The following is a 12,800-nucleotide window of genomic DNA, read 5'->3' on the forward strand; positions in this document are numbered from 1 at the left end:
TTTGAGCTAAATTAAAAGGAAGCCAAAACTATTATTATCTGGGATTTTTTTCTAACATAAAAAAATTACTCCAATTATAAATAAATACTCGTTGAGTATCTCCTATTAAAAGTTTTTCAGATTTTGGGATACTTGCATAGATTTTGCCACTTGAATGTCCCTAATCTAAAAATCATGTATACCCCCAAATACAAAGCTTTTCCTGTTTCATGCTAATCCTTAAAAAGGTTTTAAAGATTTACATTTAACTTATGTGCATATGTGTATATGCTATGTGTGAGGGAGCCCAAGGAGGCCAGAAGAGGGTGCTGGACCCATTGAGCTGAAGTTATAGTGAGTTCCCAAGTATGGGTACTGGGAACCAGCAAAGCACTCTTAACTGCTGAGACATTTCTATAGCCCCTCAAAGAGTTTTTAGGTTGCAAAGCACTTTGGATTTTCAGAATAATGAGTGTTCAACCTATAAATGCTAAAGTAATGTATCAGTTATTAATGGTTTTATATTCTAGTCAAATATAAAAATCAAAGTCAATATTTACTATAATGTACATAATCCATTGATTTGGGGGACAAGTAAAATCATTGTATTCTGACTCACTTAGCACTGGCAATGGATAGTTTGGTAATGTGTAAAAAACAAAAACAACAACCCCCGCCCCACCAAAATCCAATCTATCAGTATAAAAGGGCAAACTGACCTCCATGTGGATCTAATCTGTAAACAGGGTCATACTGGGGATAGAGTGTATTCTGTAAGTGAAATTTAGTGTACTGTATAACTCTTTCAATCACATCTTCAATGTATACAGCTTTTGGCATGTTAGGAGATGTCATAATGTTGATAGTTGTAAGACAGGCATCTGCTGATTTTGTAACTCTCTCCATAATAAGATCTCTCCACAATCTTTCTTCTTCTTCAGTATCATTATTCTATAAAACAGATCATTGTTAATAAAGTGGGAATAAAATACCTATAGTTCATAATATTAAAAAACAAAGATATATGATTTTTCAACGGTGGGAGGAACAATCTGAAATAGTATGTAGAACTTTTTTAGACTATTCTAAAAGAATATCTGGAATAAACTACAAATAATGATATCACTTTGGCCAACATTAAAATAACATTTTTGAGGTAAGATCTCACTAAGCCTAAGCGAGCCTAGAGTTTTCCAGGCGGCCCTGAACTTGCAGCAGGCCATCCACCTCTGTCTCCTGAGCGCTGGGATTACATGCATGGATCACTATGCCCGATTTAGGAAAGTTTTTTTTTTGGTATTCTTTTTTGATGTTGTTTCAGCATTTTCAAATACAATCTACCTTTCTTCCTATCTCACTACTAGATGATACTCCAATGACAAAGTTATTGTCACCTTTATCTTTTGTGTGTTGCATCCAGATCTAAGATTTTAACTTGAAACTATACTGAACAGAAATTAATTTTATGACTTGGGTTAAACGCAATAGTTAAACTTTACTCATGAACAAAAAAAAATAATTAACCAGTGAAAAGCTTTTATTAAAAAGTAGTAAAATGATACTGACATAAATTATTCCTAATATCTGTTTTTGTTTCTTTTTTTTTTTTTTTGGTTTTTACGAGTATTGTTTTGGAGGCCATCGGTCCAGCCCGGCCTCGAACTCACAGAGATCCGCCTGCCTCTGCCTCCCAAGTGCTGGGATTAAAGGCGTGCGTCACCACCGCCCGGCCTGTTTTTGTTTCTTTGTATCTTTTTTTTAAAAATTGTATTGTATTTCTTTTTTTAAATATTTTATTTATTTATTGTATATACAGCCTTCTGCCTGCAGGCCAGCAGAGGGTACCAGATCTCATTCAAGGTGGTTATGAGCTACCATGTGGTTGCCAGGAATTGAACTCAGGACCTCTGGAAGAACAGTCAGTGCTCTTAACCACTGAGCTATCTCTCCAGCTGGAGACAAGCTTTCACTATGTATCTCTGGCAGACCTGAAACTTACAATGCAGTGTAGGCTGGCTTTGAACTGTTGCCCATGAGTGCTAGCTAGGATTACAGGTATGAGTCACTATGCCCAGCTCAATATTTGTTTTTTAAGCACTGTTTTTGAAACATATTGAAAAATAATTATACACAGAGTTAGTGGTATAACTCTATGGTAGTACTGTGTACTTGATTCAGTCTTCAATACCTCCCTTTCCCATCTGCATATTAAAAAGTAAAAGCTGGGGATGGCAATGCTGGCCTGCAATTCCAGTCCTTGGTAAGTTAAAATAGGAGGATGGTGTATTTAAGGCAAGTTCTAGTCCTGATGGGTTATATATCAAGATTCAAAACTGATATCTTAAAAACATCATAGTAGAGATGACCTAACACTTTCTAAAATGGATAATTTAACAATTGACATAAGTCTTCCTTTTATTGTAGACATTTAAATTAGGATGGAGAGCTTTAGGCTTACTGCTAGAATGTAAATTTTTCTATCACATTCTTCTTTTAAGTGAAATACAAACTTCAGATTATAGGATCACTTCTGAGCTTTATGTATGCCATTTATACTCTCTGCCACTAAGCTACACTCTAATTCTAGAACTTATCTTACATGGCAGTCATTAAAATCTCTTGGTGAAGTACCTAAGGAACTTGTAAACTTCACCATGGAATAAATACATTGCTACCTTAGTTTTCTTTAAGCCTGTGTTCTTGCTTATCTATTACACACAGGTACTAGTTCAATATCCAATACTAATCACACATACTCTCTCTTGTTCTCTGTCAAACAAAAATTCAAAATAAAATCCCTCCCCCCTTAACTAGTTACAAAGAGGGCACTAAATATAGATCCACTGAGCAATGGTAGCACGTGCTTGCAATCCCATCATTCAGAAGGGGTCAGCCAGAGGAATGGAAAGTTGAAGGCCAACCTGAATTCTACGAGCTTCTTGTTGAAAACATCATCATCATTAACAACAAATCATTCTAAAAACATACATTTAATATTCCAGAGAATACCACATTCTTTTTCTCTATATATTTTTATTTCATGTAGATCACTTAGAAATTCTGTAAATTCTATAACAATTTTCTCAAGAAATAAAATTCAGTGCATGTATTAAAGGCAGACATTTATATATATAGCACATGTTTACACAAATAAGAGACAATGTAAATAAGTGGTTATAGCCAGATAAGAATTTGCTTTTTAGTGTTTCAGAAATTTCCAACAATAAACACACTACTTTTGTAATCAGGTCCGTTTTAAAGGCAGAATGTCCTTACACAGCCAACACCAGCCTGGAACTTGTAATTCTCTTGCTTCAGACTCCCAACTGATGATTCAGTGCTGTAGCTACAGAAACTTACATTTGTTTTTATTGTTCTCCCTTTATGACAAGTCTTTTTTTTTTAACCTTCCAAGACAAGGTTTCTCTGTGTAAAAGTTCTGGAATTTGCTTTGAAGACCAGACTGGCCTGCAACGCTTGCCTCTGACTCCTGAGTGCTGGGATTAAAGGCACGAGCCACCACCGATGGCATGGCAAGTCTTTTTTTTGCAAGTATGTATACATGTTGGGGTATGTGTATGCATGTGTTTGTAGAGGCCTCAAGTTGATGCCTCCCTTGATCATTCTCCACTTTATTTATATGAAGTAAACCTAAATCTAGAAAGTTTCATTTACCAGCTTTCTAGAAATGCTACTTTCCTCCCCCAAGAGGGGAATTACAGGTAGCCAGCATACTTGCCTGGCTTTTATGCTGGCTCTAGAGTCAGCACTCTGGTTTTCAAGCTTGTGTGGCAGGTACTTTACTTACTGAGACAGCTCCCCAGTCCTATGGCAACACTTAATTGACGATTCATGTTAATATCACTAAAAGTGAAATTTTATTAGAAATATCAATAAATATAGTTAGTAATATGTGGTAGAAAACTCCAATCTGAAATCTGCTTAGTAAGTAAAAGTTGTTCATGAAAAAAAATTCATCTCTTAGTGTGCTACAGAGCTTTAACTACCAACTTCAAATAGTCTAGAAACGCCTGAGAAGAAAGTCCCAAAGAGTAATTGTCTTTATCACATTGGTTAATAGACAGGCTGGTGGAGGGTTGGTCTTGATTATTAACGGATGGGGGAGGACCCAGCTGACCGTTGGCGGACCATCTCTAGGCAGGTGGTCCTCGGTTGTATATGAAAGCTAGCTAAACATGAGCCATGCTTCCCACCTGAAGCTCCTGATTATGACTTCACTCATGATGATGGACTGTGACCTGAAGTATTAGAGGAAGTATGCCCTTCCTCCCCTAAGATGCTTTTGCTCAGAGTATTTTATCAAACCAGCATAATGAAAACCATGACATTTAACAATAACAGGGGTAAAATTAGTAACATAGGTCTTATACATACGTGATTTAACAAAGTGGAAAGCTTTGATCCATCCTGAATATTCTTCTCCAATATATTTAGGACTTTCACAGTTTTGTCAGTTGAAAGCTAAAAGGAAATATAAATTGTTTTATCATCACTCAAAATCAATCTAAGTATTATTTCTTTAGGCCACGGAAGATCTAACATTATCAGTCTTTAAGTAATAGTAGAAAATAAACTTTCCTCTTTAGACCCTTTACTTAACTCTGACTTAAAAGAGCTAATTACCTCTCTTAAAGAAAGAACTGAACTCAGTGTGAGCACACATGCAAGTGCATAGCCCATAGTTCAACTCATACCATGCATCCAAGCAAGACTCTGATGGCTTTGCCCTCTAGCATTTCACAGTGACATTCAACATGCACATGGAAACACACCTAAGAATTAAAGATTTCATCCATGGTTGTTACCCAGCAGGCTTTAAAAAGTCAACACAGGAAAAAACCAAAAACCAAAAACCCTCGAAGTATTTTGAATACCAAGCATGAAATTTTGAGGGAAAAAGTCAGGAATGTTAAGTTGTTTTACTTAGGAATTTCTTGTTACTTAGGTTTTACTCACTGAACAATGTTTCTTTAAGGTTTCTAGCATTATAGGACATGCACACAAACTAGCTAAAAAAAACCCAAGTGGATCAAGCAAGTAGTTAGAGCTAGGTCTAGTGTGATTACTGATGCTGGATTGGAAAATTGGTCCCTGGTATACTACTTTAGATTATCTTGGGACATTAAAGCTGACTTTTTTTTTGACAAAAATGCCTATATTTAGCCAACAGTTAGTGAATTTGCCTTCTGAAAGAAAACTAGCAGCTCCACATACTTACTGAACTTAAAATGACTAAGATTAGCACTGGTATGTTGAAATAGTCTTACATACAAAATGAATCAATCTCTTTAACTATAAATATCAATAAAAATTAGAAGTTCATTAGTTCTTTCCTTTCAGATTCATTTATTTTATGTGTATCAGTGTTTTGCTTGTAAAGGGGGCATTGGATCCCCAGAAACTGGGATAACAGATGGCTCACCTGCCATGTAGGTGCTGGGAACTGACCACAAGTTCTCCGCAGGAGCAGTGAGTGCTCTTAACCACTGGGCCCATCTCTCCAGCCCCTACCCCTAAATTTTAAATTATTTATTTATTTGTAAACAGACAAATCCCTGGTTCATGATCTGGTATTTCTAGCTTTAAGAGTCAATTTCATGGCATATCGATTACGTACAATGTAGGGAATATCTGAACAGCAAAAAAATATAATTGACTTTGAGTTCAATACCAGGCCCCACATGTGGAAGGAGAGAACCAACTCCTGCAAGCTTCTCTCTGCCCTCAACACTCATGCCACAGATACAAGGACTTTCCCTGACCACACTTAAAATAACCAAATAAATAAATGTAACTTAAAAATTAAAAACAAAATAAAACAACCCTCAAAATATTTTCCAGGCCATCATAAAATTACGAAATTGTAAAACTAAGAGGCTTAAGGTGTTAAGACTCAATTCCAAAGAGAAGTTAATCTTTTGTTAACTCTTATTAATGTAAAAGCCACAAAGACCAGGAAACCTAAGTCTCAGAGACTGGTTAGAAGGGGAGGGAACTCTAGCTACATACTAGTTAGGCAGCAGAGGGTCATGGAGGATGACAAATGCAATGGCAGGTCACCTCTTGATGCTGCTGTTCTGTTTGAAGTATCACACCAGAAATGACTTGCTATCCATAAGTGGAATGAGACACCTTACTAACATGGACTCCTGGGAAAGAGGGCTGACCCAAGACTATGGCAATGAGGCTATAAATGCAACAGTAGTTAACCAAACACTGTCACATTCTATTAGCACCAGAAATGACGATATTCTTTTACAACTCCAGAGGACACTGAACAATGTAAATATATGAGAAAGAGAAAAGTCAGAGCCCATGCTCTGTCAATGCATACATAATTTTGTTTAGAATAATCTGTACACCTCTTTTACCAAGAGCTTTTCCTAAGACATAATTCAATAGACTCTTAGATGATAATCATGAGTTTTCTTTTTAATATGTACTAACTTTGCAATCTGCCTGAAAACTTTAAAGTGACTGCACATGCCATGTATTAGGAAAATCTGAACATTTTACTTTGTGGAGATACCTTGTCCATTATACCCATGGCTTTAATTTTGGCAGATTCACTCCCAAGTTCATTAAGCTGATGTTTTCCTAACAGCAGTTCCTGAGGAATTTCATCGTCATCACCTGAAAAAAAAAATCAAACCAACCAAAAATAGTTATGTAAAAGAAATAGCTAAAAATGATAAGCTAATAAGCTTTTAAAAATAAAATTTTGATCACATATATAAAAAGCCTGAGTAGTTTAAGAAAGCTCTGTAAACCTCGTATAATCCATAACCAAAGACAGCAATAGTGACATCAGAGTTCTACAAAGGGCAGACAAATAGTGATCTTGTCTTTACAGTGTTGACACTTGTCAATCATGTTCTCTGTCTCAGGGGGCTGACCAGGATGAACTAACTCAACAAGGTCCAATGCCCTGTGTGGGTTCAGCCAGTAGGGTGGCCTGTTAGAGGGTCGGAGAGGAGAGTGAGATCAGGCTATTTATACTCTCATTCTTTCCTTCAAGGGTTCTTCTACTCCTCATCTAAAAAGTACTGCTTCTTTCAAGGCAGCATTTAAGTTATTCCTATTGAATACGTTCTGGAGAATTATCTTTATTTAATTCTTCTTTTGGGTAAAGGGTCAATAAACAGCTCCGTAGCAGTTAACCCTGGGTTCTGGCACTATCTTGTTCAATATTTATAATTACTCTTTTTCTTTGGTAAATAATTCTTCCCCACAATATCTTAATTTGAGAATTCTTATTTTCATATTCTAAGTTATATAGAAGATACTTTCTTAGCATAGAATTAAAAAGTTTTTGAAGACATGAAACACTCTAATCGCAATGGATAAGTTTGTTGTCTCTCACTCTTTCTTTTTTTTTGTTTTTTTGAGACAGGGTTTCTCTATGTAGTTTTGGTGCCTGTCCTGGAACTCACTCTGCAGACTAGGCTAACCTCTGCCTCTGAGTTCTGGGATTAAAGGTGTATGCTACCACACCCAGCTCAATAAAATATTCTAATCAGTGTTTTTAATTTTAACCTTCATTTACAGGTATAAATTTTACATCTTATTAAACTATCTAATATTATCTATACCATATTTTAGCTGATGCTTCATTTTATATATTGGATTCTTTGTTCAGATATTATATTTTTAGCATCTCATATCATTACATAGTTGATCACTATAATAAATGAACCGATTCCTATTTCTGCATGTTTCTCATTATCTAGGGAATATTCAACAAGAATTACTTGCAGAAATATTTCCTTACTCTACCCTCTTGTGATAGCTATATTCTTAGGACTTAAGATAATCTGGAGCCTAGGTTTTAAAATAGTTTTAATTTGAAAACATGAACTCAAACTAGATTTCAAGTTTCTTGACAGTACAGATAGATGATCACTATTTTCTAGAGTATCTTGCAAAAATAGACATAGACAAAGAGATAAACAAACAAACAACCCTGTAAACTGATTTTACCAAATGCAGTAAAATCCATATCTTCTAAATTATCCAAAATATTTTCTATTGAGGCTGTAAATCTCTTAAAAGTTGAAGAATCCATCATTTCTACAAGAAAGAAGAAAAAATTATGTTCACATTCTAAGCAGGTAAGTAAAAGCTGAAGATCATAAAACTAAATGAAAATGTTACCTTCAGGTGTTAGTTTCGGCTCATAAGCTTTTCTTTTCTTTTGTTTTTCCTTTTTCTTCATTTTTCTAGCAACTAAAATGAACAAAAAGAAACACTGAAATTCAAGAGTGACAAAATATTTACCACTTGTATTTCTAGTTTCTGAACATTAATTAAATGCTTAGACAATTACGGTAAATATAAACAACTATTTTAATTAAAATTAGAGGTTGTTAATTAGCTAAGGACATGATAAAAATGTTCTTTAAAGTTAGAGCCCAACACTGCAATCAGTTTAGAAATCCACTGCAACTGATGAATTACCCTCACTAAGGCTGGGAGGAGGAGAGTAATCTTCCATATCAGAATCTGATGGACTTCGGTTTCGGTAACGACCACCACCCGAGCTCCTTCTTCCTTCATGTGAGTGGCCACTTCTCCTATGATCCCCAGAGCTTCTTCTGTCACGCTCTTCGTATTCCCAAGCTTTATCGTCATCTTTTTTATGCCGTTTCCTAGAGGCTAGAAGCAGATCCCCATGACAAATAATTTACCTCACTTTAAAAGACTGTCAAAACTTGTACTTTACAATGAACTACATCTTCATTCTGTTGGTCTATAAAATTCTGAGCCAATCATCTATCCAGAAGATTAAATTAGGGTATAGAGAGGATACCATGCCTTTTAGCATTATTTAATCTGAAACTAGAGATTTTTACATGCAGTCAGCTTGCTAATAAATCAACAGGAAGGTTTTGAGAATTAAAATACAGTGTACATTTCAGTAAAAGGTTTCAGCACATCAGCAAGAATTATATATAAAACTCAAGATTAATTAAGACTTATAAAACAACCTTTATTTAGAATTTGGTTAAAAAAAACAACCACCATTTATTTTTTTATGGGGAGAAGGGTTTGGGGAGAAAATAGTCAAATTTTGAGATACTGTTACAGAATATGCGTAACCAAATATTCCACCAATCAACAGCTAAGTTATACTTACAACTTAGCAATAAATTCCAGAGACTGATGACCTAACATCACAAACCTACAGAGAGTATAATATCAGAACTGCAAACACTAATACACTGAAACAGTTCTCTGACAAATTTCTAAGCTTATGCATGCTACATAAGCATGTATATATGTTACCTTCAAACTTCCCCCCCATCTTTCCAAAGCTTGTATGCATTCTGCTAAAATCACCAATACTGACAGGAGACTCTGTGGCAAACAATTTCATCTGACATAGCAACTGATGTAGTTAGTTGAAAATGATTCTGAGTGCTAAGAAAGGATTACATTTCAATAAGAAAAAAATGACAGTTTTGCAGTGAAAGCTACAGGGCAGTGCAAGCAAAAAATACACACTACACTTGGTCTTCAGTGCAGGCACCACCAGCTAAAAACAGGTAGGACTGATGTGTTCTACCTTGAGATTATGACAATGGTATTTAAAGATTCTTATTGTTACTTTGCAAGTCTGTATTTATGTGTATGTTGTAGCTCAGAGGGCAGTTCTGGAGTCGGTTCTCCCATCCCACCTTTAAGTGGGTTTTGGGGTTGAACGCAGGTTGCCAGCTTGTGTGACAAGTGCCTTTTCATGGATGAACTATCTCACTGGTCCGTACACCAGTTACTATAGTGACAAGTTGCTGGTGACAAAGACAAACTCTTCAGTCTGTTAGATTTTTTTTAAAGCCTTTTCTTCCTTTGACTGGTTTCTTTCCTGAATTCCTAACTATGATCAATACACAAATATTCAGACAAATCTCTTGAACCCATTATGCAGCTTAGATTTAAGGCCATCAATCTGACTTATATACACTATTATATCTGTGTTACTACCACTATGTATGGACAATGAATGTTTAAATCCTGGTAACCTTAACCTATATGCAGCCATCATTATTCCTACTTTTGGTATGGTTTCTTTCCTGGTACTGAACTCCAGTATGGACGGAAAAGGATATTTTGGTCTTGACTTCTTTGGGGACAGTTTTGTCACAGAAGAGCTGTTATTGAGAAAAACTGTATGTGAATTAATAAATTAAAATCTTCAATATTGTACTTCCTAATCAGATGTGATTTGTTTGGCTATAATGAATGTGAGGAGAGGCAGGACCTCTTTCTTATGTTTGTGATTAGGGTATGTTCTAGAACACTGTTTAAACAAGTTGTCTCATTTATTAGACAGAAAGTGGGAGAGATTCACTGAGATGGGTAATGTGTTTATATAATACTAAATGTTTGCAACAAGTGAACAGTTACTGAATTGTCTACTAAACAATGATTTGGCAACTAACAAACTTGCTCAGAAAGAAGCATGCTATAATGTTAAGTATAAGACCTTATACTTATAAACTGAAACTACAATCTACTTCACTTTCTATATTTTAAACAATTTCAAAGAAATCTATATTTGCCTCCAATTCTATCACTAGAAAATGCATGATTAGTCTTGTGGTTATTAGAAATTGTACAGTATGCTGCATCATCATTCTTTATAGACCTCAGAACATCTTCATGTCACACTCATTAAAGTTTGGGGAATTTGGATTAAAACAGGGTGAAATATCCTAACCCCACGAGTTTAGCAGGGTCGCAATTCATTGGCGAGCTTGTCCTTTCTCTGTTTTAATTACCGCTTTAGAAAAAGCAGATGAAGGAGAGGAGTGCATTGGAGGCTCATACACATAAAGTGTGAATTTAGTGTTCCCTACGGCCCCTTTCCAAATTCAAGAGCTCACTCTCACTTCTGCTATCTTACCTCTACCTTTTTCAGGCACCCGTGACATTATTATTATCATTGCTTTTTAGATAAGACTATTTCCTTAAGTTTTAGATTTTAGTACACTAATTTGATTAAACCAGAGAAATCTTAAATTTCACAAAGTCTATCTCAAAGTAACATAATTCTTCCAATTACTCTTCTTGTGATACTTTTAAATTTTGTACCATGGTATAATTTAATTATTGTTATGGCAAAATGACAATTCGGTTCTTTATGTCAATTACCAATTGAACATCTTTCAGTAGAACTTGTGTTATACATAAGTGGACTGAAATAAAGAAAATAAAACAGTAAACTATGTGAATATCTTTTTAAAAATCTAGAGAAATTTTCCTTTTTTTCTAGCAGTAGTTTGAAGTCTAAGTTCTCTCAATAATATTAGTTTTCAATATATTTGGGCACAGCTACAATGGTATCCATGGTTTAGAATGAAGCTTTATGCTTCCATAAAATGAGACAACATCATTCATCAACAAGGAGAAGAAAGGGATTGTGTCTCCAATGATGACAAATGTGTGGCTCTACTCTCTCTACTTCACAGTTAGAGGACATTTCTGGTTATGTTATCCTTTCCTTTTATTATTTGGTTATTTCATAATCCTTACCAACTTAGCAATGCAGGCAGCCATTATCAAGCAACTAGAGATGAAGTGAAATTTATAATGAAGCTGCAAGTAAGGAATTTAGAAATGGTGAAAGAATAGGGGGGAAGGAGAAGGAGTAGACAGACAAATAAAGGGAGTGAATTTCTGGGTCATCATGCTTCCTTTCTCTTATTTTTTTCAGAGCTACCATGTCCTTATATCACCAAAATGCTTGATTATAATTAAAAAAAACTTTAGTCATTTTAATATACTGTATTGTTAATACATCTCATGAAATACAAATTATAACAATCACACATATGTCAGATTATCTGTTGTATATTTCAATTTTAAAACTGTTAAAATTTGTTCAGTATCATAGTCTACTGCTCTAGCTGAAGAGCTCACAATTTTAAAAGGATGAGTAAATGAACATTGATTAAAAACTCTGGAGGAGGTGAAGAGCTTCCATCGGCAATATACACTTAAAAATGGCAGCATGCATCTGTCCTTCCTGCCCTTGCTTGTCACACCTCAATCTACAGACACTAGGTGGAAAAGGTAGAACACACTGGTGGTCTTCCCACTTCTTTTGGTCATTATGACTAAGTCAGTTGGCACACAAGTGAAGATCTCCCATAGTCTGTTTCCACTGAATGCCGTTTAAGTCAAACAAGGTTGCTGACCCCTCTTGGCTAGGCTCAATTCTCTTGCTCCAGAAGAAGGAAGATAGGGATAAAAGAGAAGAACTTTTTCAGTGGACCAGTAGGAAGACAGGCGAGGTATAGCAAGTCTAGTGCAAAGACAGGTGATCACAGTGTTGTAGAGAGGTAGCTGTGTAGTGAAGAAGCCAGCTCTGGAAAACAGTGAAACAAGGGAGGAATTCCAGGACACAGCTGGGCAAAAAGGAGAAGCCAGGTCCAAACCACACAGATAATCCACAATGTGGCTAAGCCATTCATAATTTAGTGATAGTATGGTTTTAAATATTTCTTTATCTGGCTATCTCCTACGTGTCCTTCCAGACTCAACTCAAGTGTCACCTCTTCCAGTAAGCATCCTCCGAACCCCCACTGACATTGATGCCAATGTGCTCCCACAGCACCCTGCAGTTACTATTACCATTGTACTACAATTATTAATTACAAATTCCCCCCAACAGACTGAGACTGTGAGACAGGGGACACATTTTTATTTGTATTTTTATTTCCAATGCCTAGTATATATTAGGAGTCCAGTACAGGTTAAATACAAATAGACACATTCTTGGTGTTTTCTATTACTAATTA

The 12,800-nt window shown here is 35.6% G+C and overlaps 1 protein-coding gene across 2 annotated transcripts in view; it reads right to left on the bottom strand.

The window, feature by feature from the left end:
- Positions 1 to 12,800, bottom strand: part of Nipbl (NIPBL cohesin loading factor) — a 154,910-nt gene that overhangs the window by 45,744 nt on the left and 96,366 nt on the right. For both annotated transcript variants that reach the window (XM_005077992.4, XM_013119043.3), the window contains exons 12-17: positions 8,458 to 8,655; positions 8,155 to 8,226; positions 7,981 to 8,070; positions 6,530 to 6,633; positions 4,375 to 4,461; positions 699 to 930 (exon numbers count right to left, since the gene is read on the bottom strand). In XM_005077992.4, coding sequence (XP_005078049.1) covers positions 699 to 930; positions 4,375 to 4,461; positions 6,530 to 6,633; positions 7,981 to 8,070; positions 8,155 to 8,226; positions 8,458 to 8,655 — 783 coding nt within the window. The remainder of the gene's footprint in view (positions 1 to 698; positions 931 to 4,374; positions 4,462 to 6,529; positions 6,634 to 7,980; positions 8,071 to 8,154; positions 8,227 to 8,457; positions 8,656 to 12,800) is intronic.

This window comes from Mesocricetus auratus, unplaced genomic scaffold, assembly GCF_017639785.1.
Source record: "Mesocricetus auratus isolate SY011 unplaced genomic scaffold, BCM_Maur_2.0 Super-Scaffold_100015, whole genome shotgun sequence".
Classification (NCBI taxonomy): Eukaryota; Metazoa; Chordata; class Mammalia; order Rodentia; family Cricetidae; genus Mesocricetus; species Mesocricetus auratus.